Source organism: Rutilus rutilus, assembly GCF_951802725.1.
Source record: "Rutilus rutilus genome assembly, chromosome: 11".
Lineage (NCBI taxonomy): Eukaryota > Metazoa > Chordata > Actinopteri > Cypriniformes > Leuciscidae > Rutilus > Rutilus rutilus.
The window spans coordinates 38,194,790-38,218,311 of NC_140216.1; the positions used below are offsets into that span (position 1 = coordinate 38,194,790).

General features: G+C 40.5%; 1 protein-coding gene across 1 annotated transcript; it reads left to right on the top strand.

Annotated features, from left to right (window-relative positions):
- The first annotated feature begins 257 nt into the window (after positions 1–257).
- On the top strand, positions 258–21,901 carry LOC311299916 (protein NLRC3-like). The gene is made up of 4 exons (XM_084423868.1): positions 258–1,876; positions 9,184–9,357; positions 10,038–10,211; positions 20,676–21,901. The coding sequence occupies exons 1-4, from the start codon at positions 495–497 to the stop codon at positions 20,851–20,853; spliced, it is 1,908 nt and encodes a 635-aa protein (XP_084279994.1). The 5' UTR covers positions 258–494; the 3' UTR covers positions 20,854–21,901.
- Positions 21,902–23,522: the final 1,621 nt, after the last annotated feature.

Here is a 23,522-nt window from a genome sequence, read left to right on the forward strand (position 1 = left end):
GTTGCTTGTGTAATATTGTGTAATTATTTGACTGACCAGTGTTAATTTTTCTTTAATTTGTTGTACTATTATTTTATTCTTTCAGTCATGACTCTCGACTGGCCCAAAGCAGATTCAAATCAAGCCTGATGAAGAAGTTTCAGTGTCTGTATGAAGGAACAGCAAAGCAGGGAAACCCAACACTTCTGAATGAGATCTACACAGAGCTCTACATCACAGAGAGTGAAAGTGGAGAGATCAATAATGAGCATGAGGTGAGACAGATTGAGACTCAATCCAGGAGAGCAGAAACAGAGGACACACCGATCAAATGCACTGACATCTTTAGACCTTTACCCGGACAAGACAAACCCATCAGAACTGTGCTGACAAAGGGAGTCGCTGGCATTGGGAAAACAGTCTCTGTGCAGAAGTTCATCCTGGACTGGGCTGACGGGAAGGAGAATCAGGACGTCCAGCTCATATTTCCACTTCCTTTCAGAGAGCTCAACTTGATGAAGGACAAAACACTCAGTCTTTCAGATCTTCTTCATGTGTTTTTCCCTGAAACAACAGAAATGGAAATATCCAGTGATGAATATAAAGTGTTGTTCATCTTTGATGGTCTGGATGAGTGTCGTCTGTCTCTGAACTTTAAGAGCGAAGAGAAACTGTGTGATATATCTGAATCAGCCTCAGTGGACGAGCTGCTGATGAACCTCATTGAGGGGAATCTGCTTCCCTCTGCTCTCATCTGGATCACCTCCAGACCAGCAGCAGCGGATCTCGTCCCCTCTGAGTGTGTCCATCGAGTGACAGAGGTACGAGGCTTCAGTGACACACAGAAGGAGGAATACTTTAGGAAGAGAATCAGTGATCAGAGTCTGGCCGACAGGATCATCTCACACCTGAAGTCCTCGAGGAGCCTCCACATCATGTGCCACATCCCAGTGTTCTGCTGGATCTCAGCCACTGTCCTAGAGGAGATGTTGAGTGAAGCAGAGAGAGGAGAGATTCCCAAGACTCTCACTCAGATGTACACACACTTCATGATCCTTCAAACCAACATCAAGCATAAGAAGGACTATGAGAAGAAAGTCAAAGATGAAGACATGATTCTCAAACTGGGGAAACTGGCTTTCCAGCAGCTTGTGAAAGGCAACCTGATCTTCTATGAGGAAGACCTGAGCGAGTGTGGCATTGATGTGACAGAAGCATCAGTTTACTCAGGATTGTGCACTCAGATCTTCAGAGAGGAGTTGGGCTTGTATCAGGGGAAAGTCTTCTGCTTTGTGCATCTGAGCATCCAGGAACATCTAGCAGCTCTATATGCTCATCTCTCCTTTACAAAGAAGAACATAAATGTGTTTGACCAATCCAAACAAAGTCTGTCATCTAAGGTTGTGAACTGGAAGAAAATTGCATTATCTGAGCTGCATCAGAAAGCTGTGGATGAGGCTTTACAGAGTAAGAATGGACATCTGGACCTTTTCCTGCGTTTCCTTCTGGGTCTCTCATTGGAGTCCAATCAGACTCTCTTACGAGAACTACTGACACAGACTGGAAGCTGCTCTTACAACAAAGAGGGAACGGTTCAGTACATCAAACAGAAGATCAGGGAGAATCACTCTCCAGAGAGATCCATCAATCTGTTCCTCTGTCTGAATGAACTGGGTGATGATTCACTGATGCAGGAGATCCAAGATTATCTGAAATCTGGAAAAATAGGAAGAACCAAACTCTCCTCTTCACAGTGGTCAGCTCTGGTTTATGTGTTGCTGACATCAGGGCAGAAGATGGATGTTTTTGATCTAAAACAGTTTATTGGGGCCCAAAATAAAGCAGATGAAGTTCTTCAGAAGCTGCTGCCGGTGGTTAAAGAATCCAGATCAGTTCAGTAAGTAACACTGACAACAATCACTACACTGGTAAAACATGATCACATTTATGATGTTAGCCTGTGCTTTCTTACCAAAACAACAAAAGTGGACATTTTCACCAAATTCCATTATTAGCAGCAGGGCCGGATTATCACTGGCAAAGGCCCAGGGGCCAATTATCTCCAAAGCGACCCACCCCTATTTGTTTCATTAGGGCCCAAGCCCTGAAAGGGCGTAGGCCCTATTGTTTCTGTTAGGATTATTTATTATTATTCTTATTTTTCTGTCAACCTTTCGGGCACTTTTGGGGCCCTTAACGTGCTCGAAAACTCTTGAAACTTTGCACACAGGTCAGAACCCGCGGCCATCAGGGCCGGGCTAAAGCTGGTACCCGGGCGTGGCAGGGGAACAGCATCCGAAAACTTGGTCCATAAATCAAACACGCTTGCATGTAATAATATGAAACTCGGTACACATATACAGTAATCGAATATAAATAACACTAATAAATAAATAAAACACTAATAAATTAATAAAATTTTCTGTTGTCGGCACACTTTGTTTGTAGACAAATAACAATGCCTTCCAAAAAAAAAGAAGAACGAGCAAAGAGAGGTTAAAGCCCATTCAACATTGCAAACATTGATTCAAAGTTCCAGAAAACCAACGGGTAAATCATTATATAGAATATTTAGCAGACAGTGTTTCACACTTTAACTCCTGTAAATATATTTCCCATTATAATCAATTGTCTTAGTTGATACTAGTATCTACAGTGGGGAGAACAAGTATTTGATACACTGCCGATTTTGCAGGTTTTCCCACTTACAAAGCATGTAGAAGTCTGTAATTTTTATCATAGGTACTCTTCAACTGTGAGTGACGGAATCTAAAACAGGAATCCAGAAAATCACATTGTATGATTTTGAAGTAATTAATTTGCATTTTATTGCATGACATAAGTATTTGATACATCAGAAAAGCAGAACTTAATATTTGGTACAGAAACCTTTGTTTGCAATTACAGAGATCACACGTTTCCTGTAGTTCTTGAACAGGTTTGCACACACTGCAGCAGGGATTTTGGCCCACTCCTCCATACAGACCTTCTACAGATCCTTCAGATTTCGTGGCTGTCGCTGGGCAGTCCCTCCAAAGATTTTATATTGGGTTCAGGTCTGGAGACTGGCTAGGCCACTCCAGGACCTTGAGATGCTTCTTACGGAGCCACTCCTTAGTTGCCCTGGCCGTGTGTTTTGGGTCGTTGTCATGCTGGAAGACTCAGCCAAGATCTCGCGATACGTGGCCCCATCCATCCTCCCCTCAATACGGTGCAGTCGTCTTGTACCCTTTACAGAAAAGCATCCCCAAAGAATGATGTTTCCACCTCCATGCTTCACGTTTGGGACGGTGTTCTTGGTGTTGTACTCATCCTTCTTCTTCCTCCAAACACGGCGAGTGGAGTTTAGACCGAAAAGCTCAATTTTTGTCTCATCAGACCACATGACCTTCTCCCATTCCTCCTCTGGATCATCCAGATGGTCACTGGCAAACTTCAGATGGGCCTGGACATGCGCTGGCTTGAGCAGGGGGACCTTGCATGCGCTGCAGGATTTTAATCCATGACGGCGTAGTGTGTTACTAATGGTTTTCTTTGAAACTGTGGTCCCAGCTCTCTTCAGGTCATTGACCAGGTCCTGCCCTGTAGTTCTGGGCTGATTCCTCACCTTCCTCATGATCATTGATGCCCCACGAGGTGAGATCTTGCATGGTGCCCCAGGCTGAGGGAGATTGACCGTCAGCTTGAACTTCTTCCATTTTGTAATAATTGCGCCAACAGTTGCAGGGCTCGACATTAACGCTTGTCTGGGACAAGTGGATTTTTTGAAGGGACAAGTAAAAGAGAATTTTACTTGCCCGACCGGGCAAGTAGCCTGATTAATCACAGAGACAATTTATATAAGAGACATGCCACTTCCTCAATCCTAAATAAAACTATATAAGGAAAACCCGTAACGGCAAAGATGGCAGTTGTATGCACATGTCCCGCCCCTCCCGCTGGAAAGCCAATCATCTTCTTTTAACAGTCAGCAGCAGCTGACCACTAAGGAGCGAATGTACAGTGACGTGACATAACTGCCATATTCAACCTGTGCTTTCGCGCTGTGGCTGGTGCTGAGCCAAAGACGGATGCGGTCAGCGCTTGTCATAGGCTATATCACAACTGTTCAGTGTTTTTAATCACATAATGTTTATTTTAGGTTTCAGACATTTAAATACATATAATTGTTTAAGTGCTTGGCACAACACCGGCATTCTGTATAGAGACGTAAATGAAGTTGGTGTCGTGAACCCTTGCGCATGCGTAGTAAAAGTATAACCTGTGGGGGAAAAGGTGTTTTAAACCTTATTCTGGGGCAAAGTCATCAAACTTTTTCAGCGATTTTTATCATATTTGACTGCTGTTTCTATACATGCAGTTTTTATGTCCTGGTGACCAGTGAAAGTGCAGTTCTGACTCTCTGCCCATTCATTTAGATAGGAGCCTGGTCTTGTTAGTCCGAAATAGCTGCCCGGAGACGTTGCCAAGATGGCGGACGAGTGGCACGACTTGCCTAGAAGGATAAAAAATAACTAGGGAATCACTAAAACGAGAGAATGATTCTGATTGTATTATATTTATTGTAAGTTGCGATCGATAGTGGATAATAAATGTATTACTGACAGTAACAAGGTTCCGTTGTTGAGGCTTGGCAGCCTCTCGAGGACAAATCTAAACAAATGAGCAGCTCACACAAAAGAAACTCAGTTAACAACATACTGCCAATAAAAATTCAAAATGTGGAGTTTTAATATTTTTAACATATGATACAGTTTAGCAACCTCACACGACGAGTGCCGTTTTCCTGAAACGATTAATATATCTAATTATATTTATATATTTAGAAAAACTAAAATATCTTAAACTGTGTTCCGAAGATGAACGGAGGTCTTACGGGCTTGGAGCGACATGAGGGTGAACTAACCCTTTAAGTGTTGCTGTGAGATGCCTTACGGTTCTGCTGTGATCTTTGTTTGGAACTATTTTCGCTGCTGAAACAGAACAAAAACAGCCAATTTTGTGTCTAAAATTATTTTCATTTTTGGGTGAACTAACCCTTTAACCGTGTTTTCATTACTGAATGATTCAGCGTTTTGAATGAATTGGCCAAGTCAAAGATTCAATGACCCATTCATAAACATCTGTCTCATTCTTGAATGAATCAGTTGTTTGAACAAATCGTTTGAATGAATGACTCAATGACTCGCTCATTAAGACGGTCGCCTGCCGCCTCTTACTGGCGGTTTACTTTCATGTTTAAAAGTATCATTCTTTCCAACGTTTCTTATTTGTATATTCAAAAATATTTAAAACAATCTCATAACATTATTTAATGCAGTTGTAAATTTTCAGTGTAAATGATTTAATTTGATCAGCCCTACCTAGGGTAACAACAGCCCTATTATATAGTATCTTATTCTAATTTAATTAATTGATCAAATTTAAAAATGTAAAACTAAAGATGAAGCTTACATTTAATAAGATTAGGGGGAGGAATGCCCTTTAAAGGTGCAGATATGACAATTTGCAGATTTAAATATATCAGAGCTGATTGAACACAGATGAGAATATTTCTTCAGAATAAATTATATTTACAGCACACACACACCAAAATAATTCTGGACAAGCAACTTTTTTTCTCGGACAAGTGAATGACAGATTTACTTGTCCAAAGGACAAGCACATGAAAAGGCTTAATGTCGAGCCCTGAGTTGTTGCCTTCTCACCAAGCTGCTTGCCTATTGTCCTGTAGCCCATCCCAGCCTTGTGCAGGTCTACAATTTTATCCCTGATGTCCTTACACAGCTCTCTGGTCTTGGCCATTGTGGAGAGGTTGGAGTCTGTTTGATTGAGTGTGTGTGTGGACAGGTGTCATTTATACAGGTAACGAGTTCAAACAGGTGCAGTTAATACAGGTAATGAGTGGAGAACAGGAGGGCTTCTTAAAGGAGAACTCCGGTCAATTTTAACATTGAGCTCATTTCTTTGTACATTTGGAGTGCTGTCAGTACAGAGAACAACGACAAAAATCGGTGTTGCCTACACCGTGTTATCCTCGTTTTAAAATTTGCATCCTGTTGACTTCAATGGGGCAAGTTTTAAACCTGCTTTTAGCCTCTTAACATCCTTGATGTGTCATTACAAGTGCACAGGTCATGTGAGTGATTCCTACTGAGTGAACGCGGGTGAATCTGACTGCAGTAGATGTGAAAGATATGAATAAAAATGATGTTTATTCAGCCAGCGCACATACCTGTATTTACATCCTGTTTTCGGTCGAAGTCCACAGTAATCGATTGTCGAGTTCCTGCGCATAGGTTTAGTACCTATGATCAAGCTCTTTTAGACAGTGTGTGTCGCAGCGGCGAACACACACGCAGCAGAGAGAAAAGGATATGAGCGCCGGATAGCGCAGCGGGAAGGCGGTTGAAGGCGGCGCGGCCAGCGGCTTCAGAGGCGACTCGTCCCGCTGCAGAGGCTTCTTCAGACGGCGCGGCTTCTCTCGGGATCCAGCGATGCGTGTGCTTCGCTGAAGAGATGAAAAATCAGAAATAGCTGCCTGCGAGCTGGATTTATAGCGCGTCTGTGTTGCACGTCACCACGTAGGCTCACTATTGGCCAACGCTAGTCATTTGTGTGATGCGTGTGATGTGAAACACAGATGCGCTACGCAGTTTTACTAAGTAAACACACTCGAGGCCCAGAGAGAAGGAAATGAATAGTGGAATAAAGTCGTTATTTTTGTTTGTTTTTTGCGCACAAAAAGTATTCTCGTCGCTTGATAAACATATGGTTGAGCCACTGTAGTCACTTGGACTATTTTAACGATGTCTTTAATAACTATTCTGGGCCAGCGAGTTTCAATCCCTTAAGAAGCGTATGGAGGAGTGAGACAGCTCTCAGATTTCATCAAAAAAATCTTAATTTGTGTTCCGAAGATGAACGAAAGTCTTACGGGGTTGGAATAACATGAGGGTGAGTAATTACTGACAGAATTTTCATTTTTGGGTGAACTAACCCTTTATGTTAAGTAGGTTTCTGGACTGTATTGACTGGTTCTGACTGACTTAATTGGGATCATCACAGGGCATCGGTAAAAATGCACAAAAGTCCAATCACTGTTTTAATCGTAGGTTCAAGCCATCAACATACTACAGTGCATGAACAGATGCATGAGATATTAAGGGTATATGAGTGTGGTTTCTATAATAAAAAGAGAAATATAAATAATCAGTTTACAGAAATAAATGATAAACATTTTACCCAAAAGAATAAACGTGTGAGGATACATGGCTATAGAATGTAAACAATTGACTATAAATATACACGTGACTATCGTCTTATAACCATATCTCAATCGAGTGTAATCTTCACAATCCACATAAATATGGCTTAATAACATCTGTAAAGTGTAAACACTAAAGTAAACATATGGAAAATATGAGTCGTTATCATTATTTCACTTATACAGCGCGCATTGGAACACACCTGCAAAGATAATGCACGCAGTCATACCGCTAACATTAGCTTAACGGAAATCCGAAAACACTCAACATCAGAACGTTTCAACATATAATACAACAAATAGCAATATACACAAGATTAGAGACGGTAGCCTATATGTGGAAATTAAACTTACTTTCAAAGTTACGCACACTCATCTATGGCTTAAATACACGCGAGCCCTCCACAGCTTTAAAGCGAAACATAACCAGCTGCGTCAAACTCTGGGGGCGGGACTAAGTTACGACTGTCAATCATTCACAACCCACCAATAAGAATTAACTTAGCGAGCCTTTTCAACACTTTAAGCCATGTTTTGCGTGAATGGGGTTACTTTAACTGTACAAAATCAATTTCATAATCACTTGTGAAATGTAATCCCTTGCTGTCTGGTTTTTAGATTACGTTCGTGTGAACATCCATACGAACATCCATACGCAGCACAAAAGTCCGGCATCATCCATGAATTCGAAGTAGGCCTACAGGCGTAGATAGTAGTGTTAGCTATTTCCTATGACAAGACCCTTGTTCCAAGATGGTGGCGGTTTTGACATGCTTAGAACCCCAAGGCGATATCTAGTGTATATGTCTATGTACTGTTGTGACGAGTGATGTGATGGTGAATTGTCGTATACCGACTTCATCAGGCTCCGAAAATTCTTCACAAAGAACACAAAGAATGGCCTTCTCAGCTGCCATAGTTGCAACTCTTGCAGAACAGTGTGTTCAACGCATCACCGTTTCTGTTTAAAAAACGTTGTGCAACGTTTTGTCGGGGCTGAACGCTGGAAAGGTGACAGTTAAGACATTTATAATGTTATAAAAGTTTTCTATTTAATGAAGGGCTTAGGGTTAGATAAACCTTGGGTTAGATAACCCCCTAACCCTCTTTAAATAAATGCTTTAATAGATTTAATAAATGCACACACACAATATGCACCATTTTCACACAAATATGAAGCAGCAAACTGTTTTTAACATTGATAATAATCATAAATGTTTCTTAAGCAGCAAATCATCTTATTAGAATTATTTCTGAAGGATCATGTGACACCGAAGACTGGAGTAATGATGCTGAAAATTCAGCTTTAATCACAGGAATAAATTACACTTTACAAAGTTATTTTTAATTGTAATATTTCACAGTGTTACTGTTTGTACTGTATTTTTGATCAGGTAAATGAAGTCTTGATGAACATAAGAAGCTTTTCAAAAACATACAAATTTAAATGTTTCCCAATCTTTGACAGGTACTGTACACAAAAAAAAAAACCATTATTCGTCTTATCCCAAAGTGTTTTAAACTGATTCACTCATCTGTAATATTTTTGTTAATATTTAATCATTTGCTTCATGCTTCATTTCATTAATCTCTTAACACTAGTAACATTCTGTATTATCCATTTTAATAGGCCTAGTAAAACAAACGAATACTTGAAGCACCATATATATTTTTTTAAACATTCTAAATGCCAGATAATCATGCCAGTAAAGCTTTGATTAATTATGACTGTTTCTGTAGGCCTATACGCTAGTAGTTGACAAAAAATAAATTCACTTTAAGAATGTAACGTATTAGGCTACAATATTTCATTTCATTGCGGCTAGTCATTCATAAACTTTTAATAAGATTACAAATTATTAATATTTGTAGGTTTCACTTTTTTTTTTTTTTTAACTAGTGTTAGTTCATCCTGCATGTTTTTTTTTTATCTACAGGTTGAGTGATTGTGGCGTCACAGATGAAGGTTGTGCTGCTCTGGCTTCAGCTCTGAGATCAAACCCCTCACACCTGAGAGAACTGAGACTGACTGGAAATAAACTAGGAACATCAGGAGTGAATCTGCTCTCTGCTGGACTGAAAGATCCTCACTGTAAACTGGAGACACTGAGGTAAATCATCTCTCTGAGAGTCACACACTCACTGATACTCACAATGAAATATTCTCAAATATTTTATAGTTGTATCAGTTCTGACAGGGATGTAGGATCATCTGTAGAGTTTTATCAACATGTTTTGAGTGTAAAAAGGTACCTGTTACAAAAAATATCACATACACAACACATGTGAGTCTCTTAATTTCTATGAGATGTGAAGCTGATCAGGTGTTTTGCAAAACACATGTGGTTTGTGAGTCTGCTGTTGAACATGGTTCCTCAGTTCCAGATGGTTATTGGCTTTCAGAGACGAGGAGTCTAGATATGGCTGAATAGCATTTCTCTGTCCATCCTGATATTAAGTAATAATAGTTGTGTATATTATTTGCATACCGATGAAAAGTGGGAATTACCCCGTTTATTACACCACTACTTACCAAACAAAAAATAATTGGACATGATGAAACATTGATTTGAATGTGTGTAATGTGTTGTTTTGAGGATTTTGTCATACTCGCATTAAACAAATAATTTTTTTTTTTTATGATATTGAAATGAGCCTCCTCAAGCAAGTGGGTTTCTGGACCTGTTAATCGTGCCGTGGATTAAGTCCTTCTTTCTGATTGTGAAGCTCCTGCTTATCTGAGCTGCAGATCCTGAACTGAGAGATTGAAGAATGTCATTGTTCTCCACAGGTTGAGTGATTGTGGAGTGACAGTTGATGGTTGTGCTGCTCTGGCTTCAGCTCTGAGATCAAACCCCTCACACCTGAGAGAACTGGATCTAACATTGAATAAACTAGAAGCATCAGGACTGAATCTGCTCTCAGATGGACTGAAAGATCCTCACTGTAAACTGGAGACACTGAGGTAAATCATCTCTCTGAGAGTCACACACTCACTGATACTCACAATAAAATATTCTCAAATAGTTTATAGTTGTATCAGTTCTGACAGGGATGTAGAATCATCTGTAGAGTTTTATCCACATATATCGAGTGTAAAAAGGAAAGATAAATACCTGGTACAAAAGACATCACATACACAACACAGGTGAGGTTTCTTTATTTCTTAGATGTTGTGAAGCTGATCAGGTGTTTTGCAAACACATTGGTTTGTGAGTTTGCTGTTGAACATGGTTCCTCAGTTCCAGATGGTTATTGGCTTTCAGAGACGAGGAGTCTAGATATGGCTGAATAGCATTTCTCTGTCCATCATTGTCTCATCTGAAAAATAGAGTTGTGTATCATTTGCAAACTAATGTGGAAAATGATTTCAATCATATGTAACAAATTAGCTCAAAGGGGAAATATTAACAATAACCCATAATTACCAATTATGATTAATTATTAATATTTGGGTCAGTTAATTAGATTAACTTGAGGTAGCTAAATTAATATTACAATCAATTAATCAGTTCCAACAAACTCTTTTGATTATTCAGTTATTCTAGGAAAAGTGTATCTTTTATGGCCACCAAAAAATAATTATTTCTTAGCATGTACTGTGCAGTGCTTAGAGCATGTAACAAGATCAAGATCGTAAAATGGACTTTGTTGCAAGCAGATAATCAGAAACCAAATAAATATTGTGCACAGGTTTTATTAACTAACTTACAAACATAACTAAAACTAAACAAACATACATACATACATACATACATGCATAGGTAAAATGGTGAGTGATATGGAACCTGAAACAGGAAATGGAACTATGGAAAAGGTCTATTTAACTGTGAAAAGAACCATCAGCTTATCATTTTCAGAGCACCTCATTAAATTGATACTTTCAAGGTCTGTGTGCAGTGGACAATTCTTGAAGTGGTTGAAAATTGAGTTCGCTGATGGGTCCGTGAGTGTCAAATGTCACTGTACAAGTTGCAATCGTTTTCTTCTCTGCTGGGTGGAGAAGATATGATGAACTTGCATAGAGACAGAGCGCAACGCGTCATAATCTGAAGACCACGCCCACCAAGGGGGAAAACAATCCAACCGTCTCCATTGACTTTGCATTGCGAGAGGCTGCCTCCTTGTCATTTCTTGCTTCTAAGAAAAGACAGAAAAATGCCTAAAAGCTGCTGTGTGACAAGGTGTACAGCAAACAAGCTAAGAAACCCAGAAATAAGTTTTCATAAGCTGTCGACCCCAAAAAACGAGCGTTTGAGGACATAAAAGTGGATACAGGCTGGAACGAATGGGTAAATTGTGGGATCCTGACACTCAGTATGCACTAAAAATACACTACGTGTGCAGTAAGTTAAACATTTGGTCACTGGTGAGTCAAATATCCAAATGTCAGTTTTATATATTAGCCTATATTTCTGTAAGATAAACTATCCTGTGTTGCCGATCCTGTGTCTCCTCCAGCGGGCGTACGTTAGTTCTCAGAGTAATGAGACACATGACGCTCTGTCTCAACTGCCTGTATCCACTTTTATGTCCTAAACGCTCGTTTTTTGGGGTCGAGAGCTAATAAAAACGTATTTCTGTTTTTTTTTTTAGATTGTTTGCTGTACACCTTGTCACACAGCAGCTTTTAGGCATTTTTCTGTCTTTTGTTAGAAGCAAGAAATGACAAGGAGGCAGCCTCTCGCAATGCAAAGTCAATGGAGACGGTTGGATTGTTTTCCCCCCCGGTGTGGGCGTGGCCTAAATGCGCTCTGTCTCTATGGTGGTTTCAACGCTGTTGTGGTTGAGAGAGAGTCCTCTCTCTCTTGAGGGAGCACATGGCTGTCGAAGCTTGCTGCCCTGGCCTGCTGAGGCCATGCTGGATGGCATGGCATCCTGAAGTGCTGAGAAAGCCAAGAGTTGATCGTTGCCTATTCAGTGATGGGAGGGTTGCAGTTTTCTGGATTGAAGAAAAGGCAGTCTGACTCCCTTTGGGAGCATGAAGGCATAGCAGGCGGTGCTGCAGGAGAGTCTGTTCTAATATCTGTGGGTATTGTAGCAGGGGCCTTGTTCACATTGCTAAGGGTCGTAAAACTAACTTATCTTATCGTGGTAACGAAGACCGTCTTGCCCTGTTTGGGGGGATGGGGCCACAGATCCCAGAGTGAGTTCTTTTGTTCATTCCATTTGTTCATTATCATTTGTTAAACTATAACAAATACTTGTGTCTGACTTGTCTCAGTCGTTACACATATCTTTGTTCAGTTGTATTATTTTTGCGATTTGGTCATTTTTTATTTGTTCTTTTTACATTTCTGAGACTTCACTTGTCTTTAATAATGCTTGAAATGTATATAAGTTAGGCTTGTTTTTATGGTATTTTTAAACCATAAGTGTAGGATTTTAAACCAAAGTGTTCTTTAGCCTGTAAGTTTTTGTTCATGGTATTCAGCCACAATGAAACATTTTGCAATAGGACTTGGAATAAATGTAAATTATATCTAAGTTTTTTTTTTTTTTTTTTTTTTTTTACTTATATTGGAATCTAAATTACAATCAATAAGCAGAATCAAATCGGAATTGTTAAAATTCAAATGATACCCAACCCTAGTGTAGACCAACTGTACATTATCCTTCTTACATGGCTTCTGATCAAATAAATCAGGAGTGTCGAACCTAGTTTCTGCAGGCCCAGATCAGTGTTTACCCTTAAAAAAGCTTTTTAATATTCAGAAAGGAAATCACTAACTGGTTGGTGATGTTTCGTTCACCTGTCTTCACCTCTACATTTAGGACATTTACTCAGAGGATACAAAAAAATAGGTGGAAATATGACAGAATCAAATGATCTCACAGGAATTTATCTTAATAATTGAGAAGTAATATAAGATAACACTAGCACAGCAATCCTCCTTTTCCTACACCCCATGACCCTTTGCTCAAATTATGGGAGTAACTTCCTTTAAACTGTAAACAATCAGCAAAAGGTTCGCTCTATGAACGCATTATAAATAATAAGCATATTCAAAAACTGGGCACAATGAGATGACATTATTCTGCTCACCCTTCAACCATTGAAGATTAAAAGGACATTTAAAAGTGTAAAAGCATTAACAGATTACTACAACAAACCATGAATAACCCAAAAGCTTGATTATTTCTGCAGCAATAATACGGATGTTAAATATCACTCTAGTTACAGTATGTGTCTGTATTATGTAACATGTTGCCTTAATCAAAAATGTTCATTAACTGTAACTGTAATGTGGCAGTATAAATTGCACAAAGAAACAAAGGAGTATCCAAAATGAACAGTCTTTATTAAAAAATCAAAATAAACACGCAAGAGATCATAACCATAAACGAGAACTGATAATGGACAATGGAAACTCAGGGCTATAAATGTGTCATTGACAAATAAAGCTTCCAAAATATCTAATGCTTGTGACAGTAAGATCGAGTGATAATATTTCAAAGTGGTTTCCATCATTTTGACAGACAATAAATATTGTATTTACCTGCTTAAAAAAATCCTAGATAATAGTGCTAATAGTATAACAGTAATAGTATTAATAGTGCATATAGATGGTAGGCTCAAGACTGAACACAGCTCAATGAAAACTGCCAACTTAAATAGGACAAAATACAGGTGGAACACATAGGCTGAGTCCCAATTCGCATACTATCCGTCCTAAATAGTATGCAAAACTAGAATTAGTACGTCCCAAATCGTAGTATGTTGAAATGAGTATTCAAAAAGATACCTGGATGGTCTACTATTTCCGGTTAGAATTCGAAGTGCAGATCAATGCACACTCTAATGGCTAATATTGCCCACAACCCTTTGCGTACGGGAGGGAGGAGCTTTGTGGTGATGGTGGTGATGTAAACATGGCAGCCGGTCCTTCTTATACTGTCTATGCAGCCGGTGTGGTGAACAATTGTGTCCGATTGAAGAGATGAGGTTCGAGCTGCGTCAATAGCAGAGGAGAAAGACAGCGAAATTTAAAAATACGATTATTTTTTACACCGGATGCAGCAGCAGAGATGCGCCACAGTTTTTAAGTGTAAGAATTTAAATGTTTAACCCTAATTAAAGTTATATTTTATTGTCTCGTAATATTAATGGGTTTATGTTGTGCCAAAAAAAGTACCGTGTTTATCTTGTAGGGTAAATAAAAAGGCTCTAGTACAGTGTCATACAAGTGTCTTTATTTTTATGTATTTCTTTTGTTGTTTCTGTCTTAGATTTATACCGTACTATAAACTCTTATGAAAATAACACCTTTTACTACACTAACCATAGTTTAACCACACTGACTTATTTGTAATACTGTGGCTGTACAAATGTTAACTTTATCAGTCCAACCAAAGAAACATGGTTACTACACTTTTACTATAGTAAAAGCATGGTTCATTTTATACATAAGTATAAGTATAAAATACGTTAAACAATAGTTATACTATAAACTTTAAATATTTTAACTCAGAAAATAAGTAGCTTTCGTTACACACATTACACATGAACGTCAGAACCAGCCGCCTCACAAACGATCTGCGTTTGGTTGATCTACGACGACGAAGCCCTACTTCACTCCTCAATTTGGTAGAACACATTGTAAATGTATTGTGTAAAAAAAACGATGAGAAAAAAAAGATGGGAATAGTAAATAAAATTATATTGGACATATAAGAATGAATGAAATGTAAAATGTTTTGTTAACAGTCGCGGTGTGTGTAACTAGGCAACCGCGTTCTCGTTCACGTTGCATGATGTCTTTGAAGTATCTCCCAGAACGTGCATACTCTTTTGCTACACACTCAAAAGCACTGTCTGATCCCTCTTGCAATGACTCTCCAAGCCACTAAGAAGAGCTATCTGCTCCCTCCTGCAATTACTCTCCCTGGCACTAGGCGGCACCACCTGCTGTGAACTCTTTAGTTATGACTGCTCATCAAGTTAATGGCTGAGTCCCAATTCGCCTACTTATACTACGACCTAAAAGTATGTACTTTTTGTGTGAGGAAAAAGTACATACTTTTAGGTCGTAGTATAAGTAGGCGAATTGGGACTCAGCCATTAACTTGATGAGCAGTCATAACTAAAGAGTTCACAGCAGGTGGTGCCGCCTAGTGCCAGGGAGAGTAATTGCAGGAGGGAGCAGATAGCTCTTCTTAGTGGCTTGGAGAGTCATTGCAAGAGGGATCAGACAGTGCTCCTTAGCGGCTTGGAGAGTCATTGCAGGAGGAGTCTTACAGGAGCCCCTCTCTCAGGAACGGCTCCTGACGTTCTGTTGGCTACAGTTGGAATCCAGACGATGGAACTCTCTGATGAGGTCTGGATCTAAGATGTCCCCAGCTGGCACCCAAGACCGCTCTTCTGGGCCATAACTCTCCAATCAACTAGGTATTGGACCGTTCCACGGACTCGATGAGAATTTAGCTGTCGACGGACAGTGTATACTGGCTGCCCAGCAACGATCTGGGGTAATGGGGGCGGCTTCTTTATTTTGGGCACATACAAAACAGCCAGACACAAATTGTCTGACATCCGCTTGCATACTGGGCCACCAGAACTGTGTCTGGATACGCTTCAAAGTTCTTGTAACTCCTGGGTGACCCGAAAGAAGAGATGCATGTCCCCACTGCAACACATCAGTGTCATACAACATTAGGAATAAAAAGCGACCTGAGGAACCATTACCTGGGTCGGGTTGTTGTCGTTGAGCCTTCTTTACCGCCATCTCTATTCCCCACTGAACCCCTGCCACCACCTTGGAGCCGGGAATGATGGGCTCGGGTCTGTCCTCTACCTCTGGCATGTCAAACTGTCTCGAAAAGGCATCTGGCTTAGAGTTCTTAGACCCTGGTCGATAAGAGAGGATGAACTCGAAGCGTTTAAAAAAGACAGCCCATCGGGCCTGCCGTGGATTCAACCTTTTAGCCTCCTGGATGTATGTTTTTGTGGTCAATCCAAATGATGAATGGGTGTTTGGCCCCTTCCAACCAGTGTCTCCATTCCTGGAGCACCAACTTCACAGCCAGCAACTCCCGGTTACCAATGTCATAGTTCTTTTCTGCTCGGGTGAGTCGACGTGAAAAAAAGGCACAAGGATGAAGCTTACTGTCCCCCAAGGCCTTTTGAAACAAAACAGCTCCCACTTCAACTACAAAGGGCAACTCTGGATCGGGGAGGGTCAGGATGGGTGCAGAGGTGAATCTTCGCTTGAGCAGCTCAAATGCTTGATTAGCTCTTTCGGTCCATTGGAATTGGAGGTCTTTTTGGTAAGGGCAGTAAGGGGTTCTGCAATGGAGCTGAAATTCTGTATAAATCTCCTATAAAAATTTGCAAAACCAAGAAGGTGCTGTACCTGTTTGACAGAGCACGGCTGGGGCCAGTTCAGGACTGCATGGGTCTTGCCAGGATCCTTCTGAATGCTGCCATTGGAGACAATGAACCCAAGGAAGGAGACAGTTGGTACATGAAACACACATTTCTCCACTTTCACAAAGAGGTTGTTCCTTAACAGTTGAGACAAAACCTGCCGGACATGCTGGACATGATCTTGGTAACAACGGGAGAATATTAAGATGTCATCAAGATAAACAAACACAAATTGGTTAAGTATCTCTCGTAGAACATTATTAATAAATGCCTGGAAGATGGCTGGAGCATTGACTAGGCCAAAGGGCATTACCTTATATTCATAGTGACCAGTCGGGGTGTTGAATGCAGTCTTCCACTCATCCCCGGCTCGGATCCTAACTAGGTGGTAGGCATTCCGAAGGTCCAGTTTGGTGAATATAGTTGCACCTTGTAGGAGTTCAAAGGCTGTAGTCATCAATGGCAGTGGGTAGCAATTTTTTACAGTGATACGATTTAAACCCTGGTAGTCAATACATGGCCGGAGACTGCCATCCTTCTTACCAACAAAGAAAAACCCGGCTCCTGCCGGTGAGGTTGAAGGGCAGATAAATCCACTGTCAAGTGCCTTCTTGATATGTTCTTCCATAGATGCTCTTTCTGGGGCAGACAGAGAGAATGGTCTCCCTCGAGGTGGACAAGTGCCAGGGTGCAGTTCAATGGCACAGTCATAAGGTCTATGGGGTGGAAGAGAAGCGTGCTGCTTCTCTTCCTTGCTGAACACTTCACAGAGGTCTGCATACTCCTGGGGGACACGGGATGACTCGGGAGAGGCAGCAAGATCACTGGAAGCCACTTGTCTCAGCCCAGAAATAGCCAGCATCTCTGTGGATGGGACTGATGACTCAAGTAGTGAAGGGAAGGTCGTCTTTGGCTCAAGTGAATGACAGAGAGACAAGCCAGACACACAACAGTTAGGCCCCCACGCGGATTATGCAAAACTAGCCAAGGATACCTAAGGATCAAAAGGAATTCAGGAGAATTTATTAAAAAGAACTGTATCACTTCTCTATGAGAACCCACTTGAAAGTGGAGGAATGTGGGGCACTGGCTTACCTGGCCAGAACCTAGGGGCCTCTCATCCAATGCAGTAACAGTCAAAGGATCATGGAGAGCAATAGGCTGAATCTTTAACTGTGTGGCCAGTGTAAAGTCCATGAAATGCAGCACCAGAGTCTATGAAAGCCATGAGCTTGTGAAGTTCATTGCCCCAGGAGAGTGAGACATCAATGGAAAGACCTGAAGCCGCTGGTCGGGGGTAAGTGATTACTCTCATCCCAGGTCCCCTCTTCTTGGGCGAGAGCTGCCTTTTCCCACCAGTTTAGGGCAGTTGGTTCGGAAGTGACCTGACTCACCGCTATACAGGCAGCACTTATCTCTCATCCATCTCTCCCTCTCCGCCTGTGACAACCGGGTTCTCCCCAGCTGCATTGGCTCCTCAGAACACCCGATCAGTGAGGAAGGCTCCATAGAACCAGTGGAAGTGTTAAACTCGGGCAGTCGAGTCTCACGGCGATGTTCACCTTGTCGATCCCGGATGTGGTTATCCAGTCTGATGGCAACATCGATCAGAGACTCCAAATCAGGGGCTGGGTCTCTGTATGCCAGCTCATCCTTTAATTCATGTAATAGGGCACAATGGAACGCAGCTTTCAGGGCTCTCTGATCCCACTCACTCTCTGCAGCTAGGGTACGGAACTCGATGATCAATGTCTGCTCCACTAACAGGGTGGTGGAATACTTTCCTCATCTCTGATATGAAGAGGTCGCTGCTGGTCGTGAGAGGAGACTGCCGCTCCCAGAGAGCGGTAGCCCAATCTATCGCCTTTCCTATGAGAAGGGTTGTCATGTATGCCACTCTGCTGCTCCCTGTAGGGAAACTGTTAGGCTGCAATTGGAAAGCAAGAGTACACAGTGTTATAAATCCTTGACACATTCCCATCATACCTCTCAGGGGCTGGAAGTCTAGGTTCGAGTAGGAGACCTGCTGGTGGACCTGGCTGAGGGGTACCTTGAGACTGGGCTGGTAAGACTGGAGCAGCTTGAGATATGAACTGGGTTGGTGGGACTGGAGAGGCTTGAGATGTAGACTGCAGTCTTAGTTGCTGGAGAATCTCAGTTAGAATCTGTTCATGCTTGTTAATGGCTGAAGCTTGGCTAGAGAGCTCAGAGAGGATGCGTTCCACATTGGAGGGAGGAGTATGTTCTTCTACTGGGTCTACTTCCATGGTTCAGTCTTGCTGTCACAAGTGACTGACATAAAGTGTCAAAGGTGAGTCTAGAACCCGGGTCTCCCAGTCAGAGAAAGCAATTTTTCTACCTTTGGTCTACTGGGGAAGACGGTTTGTAGAAGACCCATGTGCAGAAGCAAAAGCAAACTAGGAGGCTCAGATAACTCAAAAGCAGGCAGTCTTTACTTGATCTCAGTTCTCAAATACAAACAGAAGAGCAGTCATAGCTTTACAAAACAAAACATAAAGTAAGCCCACTGGCAACAGAGAAACAGCACTTAACTCTTCTAGGACTCAGAAATCCAAATATGGTAGGCTCAAGACTGAACACAGCTCAATGAAAACTGCCAACTTAAAGTCGGCATGAAACGGAAGTTGAGACTGTAATTTTTTCCTTGTTGTGACGTATATCTGAGTGAAACGGCTTCTGAAATTAGAAAAAAATGTAGGGCGGGGCTTGATTTCGTCGTTCGGGGATTGATTGGATCGTTGGAGGTTGGGCTTTGCAAACAAAATGGAGGCAGATTTGAATGCCAGTTTACATTCAGTTGTGGAGGATTTCTCTCCACCGGACTCCCCACCGTTACTCTCCCATGAAGGATTTTTTATTGAGGAGCCCGGCGACGAGAATGAGGACGAGCAGCTACATTTTCAGGCAGGAATCAACCCATATTTATATGAGCCTCCCGCGAACCAAGATAATTCAAGTCAAGTTATCAGTCAAGTTCACCCTCGAGAGCATCTCGACATGTCCGAATGGTAGGCTGCTATCTATCTTAAACACCAATAGCCGCACCATTTCGCCATGGCACGTGACCGAAAGAGAAGAGAGGTCGTTTCGAGGGGGGAGGGAAGGGTAATGTATTTGATTAAAGATTATAAGGGTACATGAATTTAAAAACAATTAATGAAGTGCACAGATAAATCATTTATAATAAACACTACAATATTACATATAAAAGAAGATTTGTCAAATTTGATCCCATGCCGACTTTAAATAGGACAAAATACAGGTGGAACACATTAACTTGATGAGCTGTCATAACTAAAGAGTTCACAGCAGGTGGTGCCGCCTAGTGGCAGGGAGAGTAATTGCAGGAAGGAGCAGACCGCTCTCCCTAGTGGCTTGGAGAGTCATTGCAAGATGGATCAGACAGTGCTCCTTAGTGGCTTGGAGAGTCAATTCAGGAGGAGTCTTACAGGGAGACAATTACATTTTAAAGCATCCGTGTGAAAACAAACCTGGAAAGAGACGCAAGGATTTGGGGAGAAAAACAAGAGATTCTTAATGCATTCTAGTAAATTATTCATGGGATATATCTTAAAGTAATTAAGATAGAGGAGAGCTTTAAAGAGCTGTTGCCACAGATACTCACATTATTCTCTTGACATCTGAAAATAGATCATTAAAGAAATTTTACAGCTCATTCAGTCAAACTGATGGATAAGGATTATTTAACGCAACCTTATGATTTGAAATAATTTGTTTCAGTCTTTTTGCGTGGAACTTTCCGAAACCTGAAGTGCCTCCCATAATCTAAAACGCAGTAGGCTCGTTAGGAAAAGGGTGGATATAGGAAATCTGCAGTTAAGTCAGTAAAAAATATGAATATACAAAGAATAATTAACATGTACAATATTATCCTATTCATATCTTACAGAAGTTTTTCAGTACTTTTTACTGAAGGTCATTCATATTCAGATGTGTTGAGGATTTTGCGGTGCTCATTCCTGCTTATCTGAGCTGTAGATCCTGAACTGAGAGACTGAAGAGTGTCATTGTTCTCTACAGGTTGAGTAATTGTGGCATCACGAATGAAGGTTGTGCTGCTCTGGCTTCAGCTCTGAGATCAAACCCCTCACACCTGAGAGAACTGGATCTGTCATGGAATAAACTAGGAACATCAGGAGTGAATCTGCTCTCTGCTGGACTGAAAGATCCTCACTGTAAACTGGAGAAACTGAGGTAAATCATCTCTCAGAAGCTCCTTTCACACAGAGATTCTGGAAAATACATGGATAAAGTGACCCGGGATTTGACCCGGGTTTTTGATTTTGGTTCATTCACACTGCCAGTGATTTTCCGGAATCAGAGAGTGCGTTCACACACAACCCGTAAAAATCCAGTACAGACACGTGACATCGATGTGACTTAAATTCTCAGCAGTGTCATAAGTTTGCTTATGAGCTGCGATTTCTCTCTCTCTCTCACTTGTGAAACCACGCTTGTGCATTTTTTTCTCTGATTCGATCATAAACTTGCGCATTACGTACCGCTTCACTAGCTGGCGAACGATCCCAGCTTCAGCGCCATCACTACGACACAGCATTATTACGGCTTTTGTTTACAAAGCGCTTGTTCTGGGACTGAACACAGTAATGTTACTAGGTCCCCAACCCGGCATCAATCCCGGGTCGTGTTTGCGTTCCCACAGAAGGCGTTCTGGCAATTTCCCGGCAATTTGCTGGGATCATCGCGCTGTATGAAAGGGGCTTGAGAGGTACACACTCACTGATACTCAATGAAATATTCTCAAATAATTTATAGTTGTATCAGTTCTGACAGGGATGTAGGATCATCTGTAGAGTTTTATCCACATGTATCCAGTGTAAAAATGAAAAAACAAATACCTGGTGTAAAAATGTTTTTCAAACAACACAGGTAAGGTGAGGTTTCTTTATTTCTTAGAGATGTTGTAAAGCTGATAAGCTGATTTGCAAACACATGTGGTTTGTGAGTCTGCTGTTGAACATGGTTCCTCAGTTCCAGATGGTTATTGGCTTTCAGAGACGAGGAGTCTAGATATGGCTGAATAGCGTTTCTCTGTCCACCCTGATATTAAGTAATAATAGTTGTGTATATCATTTGCATACCGATGAAAAGTGAATGAATTACCCTGCTTATTACACCACTACTTACCCAACAAAAAATTATTGGACATGAAATATTGATTTGAATGTATGTAATGTGTTGTTTTGATGATTTTGTCATACTCGCATTAAACAAATTAAAAGATTCTAAAATTTTAATGATATTGAAATTAACCTCCTCAAGCAGATCCTGAACTGAGAGACTGAAGAGTGTCATTGTTCTCTACAGTTTGAGTTATTGTGGAGTGACAGATGAAGGTTGTGCTGCTCTGACTTCAGCTCTGAAATCAAACCCCTCACACCTGAGACAACTGAGACTGACTGGAAATAAACTGAGAGATTCAGATGTGAAGCTGCTCTCTGATCTAAAGATGATCCACATTATGAATTGAAGATGCTTGTGTGAGTAATGTTATAATGTTATATATTATTAATTGTTATATATGAATAATATGCTAATAATTTTTTATATTTAGCAGAGTTTAATGATGATCGTGTATGAGTTTTAACCATAAATGCATGAATTTTTGATATACCAAAAAAAATGTGTTTCATTTTATTTCAAAACAAGAATATAATAATTTGCAATATTTTTCTACCAAAGAAGTGTATTTTAAGATAATTCTGCTTTTGTCCTTTTTAATAGAATATATAGATAAATATGTATAACCACTTATAACCGATAAAAAATCTGACTCAAAGAGTATTATTATGGATAAGAGTCAAAGGTCCAATGCTGAATTGTTAAAATGGCTTTTACAGATCTATCAACTGTAGTTGACTATCTTTCACTAATAGTAATATATATAGTTTGTTTTACTTGTTGTAAAGTGGATAATGCTGTAATGTCACATACATTTGACTGTGTTTTACCTACAGGATTTAGATGTTATACTCTTGAGTTTCTCTGGATCAGCTGATGGTGAATAAAGAGCCACTACAGACACATCATATTCAACAGACACAAACCCACTGTGATCATCACACACAGATGTGTTTGTGTAACTTGACAGAATTATACAATCCTTCATCCACAATTAAACAAAGAAACCTTTTGTTTCTTTTGACATTTGTACTGGTACTTCATTTTACATATTAATGTAGTTTGTAACAATCTGTGTATATTCTGTTCAAACCGTATTACAAAATATTTCAACCGAACACAAAGGTTAAAACCTGTGTATTTATTATTAATGAACTTGATAAGTAAGGTAAAAATACACATAATTTCCTGCAGCTCATTTCTCGATGTCTGTAATCTGGTCCAGTATGGAAGTGCCGCTGTAGTTGTTTGTCTCCAGTGCCAGAAGCTTCTGTATGTAGTTTTGAGGCAAGCCGTTCTGTTGAGCCCCTAAACTCACAACCTAGAGGAAGAATGAGACGAGATAAACAAAGTCAATATATGAATAAGAGACTCTTCATTGACACTTTTCATGATAGTTACAGTATGTAACTAGACAGTTACCAATTACAAGACAACCAGAGATGGGAAGTAACAAAGTACAAATACTTTGTTACTGTAGGCCTACTCAAGTAGATTTTTCAGATATTTTTACTTTACTATTTATTTTTGTTCCGACTTTTTACTTTTACTCCTTACATTTTTAACATAAATATTGGTACTTTCTACCCCTTACATTTTACAAAATTGGCTCGTTACTTTAGTTTCAAATAATTTCAGTGGAGTTACCGTTATTATTTTTCGCATCATCAACCCTTCGCAGGGAGTTTGAATGACAGGCGATCTGACCAATCATAATCCGCCATC

Bases quoted from the DNA above. Each gene is read 5' to 3' on its own strand.
- LOC311299916 (XM_084423868.1), top strand. From the start codon at position 495: ATGAAGGACAAAACACTCAGTCTTTCAGATCTTCTTCATGTGTTTTTC. The intron at 1,877-9,183 runs GTAAGTAACACT...TTTTATCTACAG, and splicing joins AAAGAATCCAGATCAGTTCA to GTTGAGTGATTGTGGCGTCA. The intron at 10,212-20,675 runs GTAAATCATCTC...TGTTCTCTACAG, and splicing joins TGTAAACTGGAGACACTGAG to GTTGAGTAATTGTGGCATCA.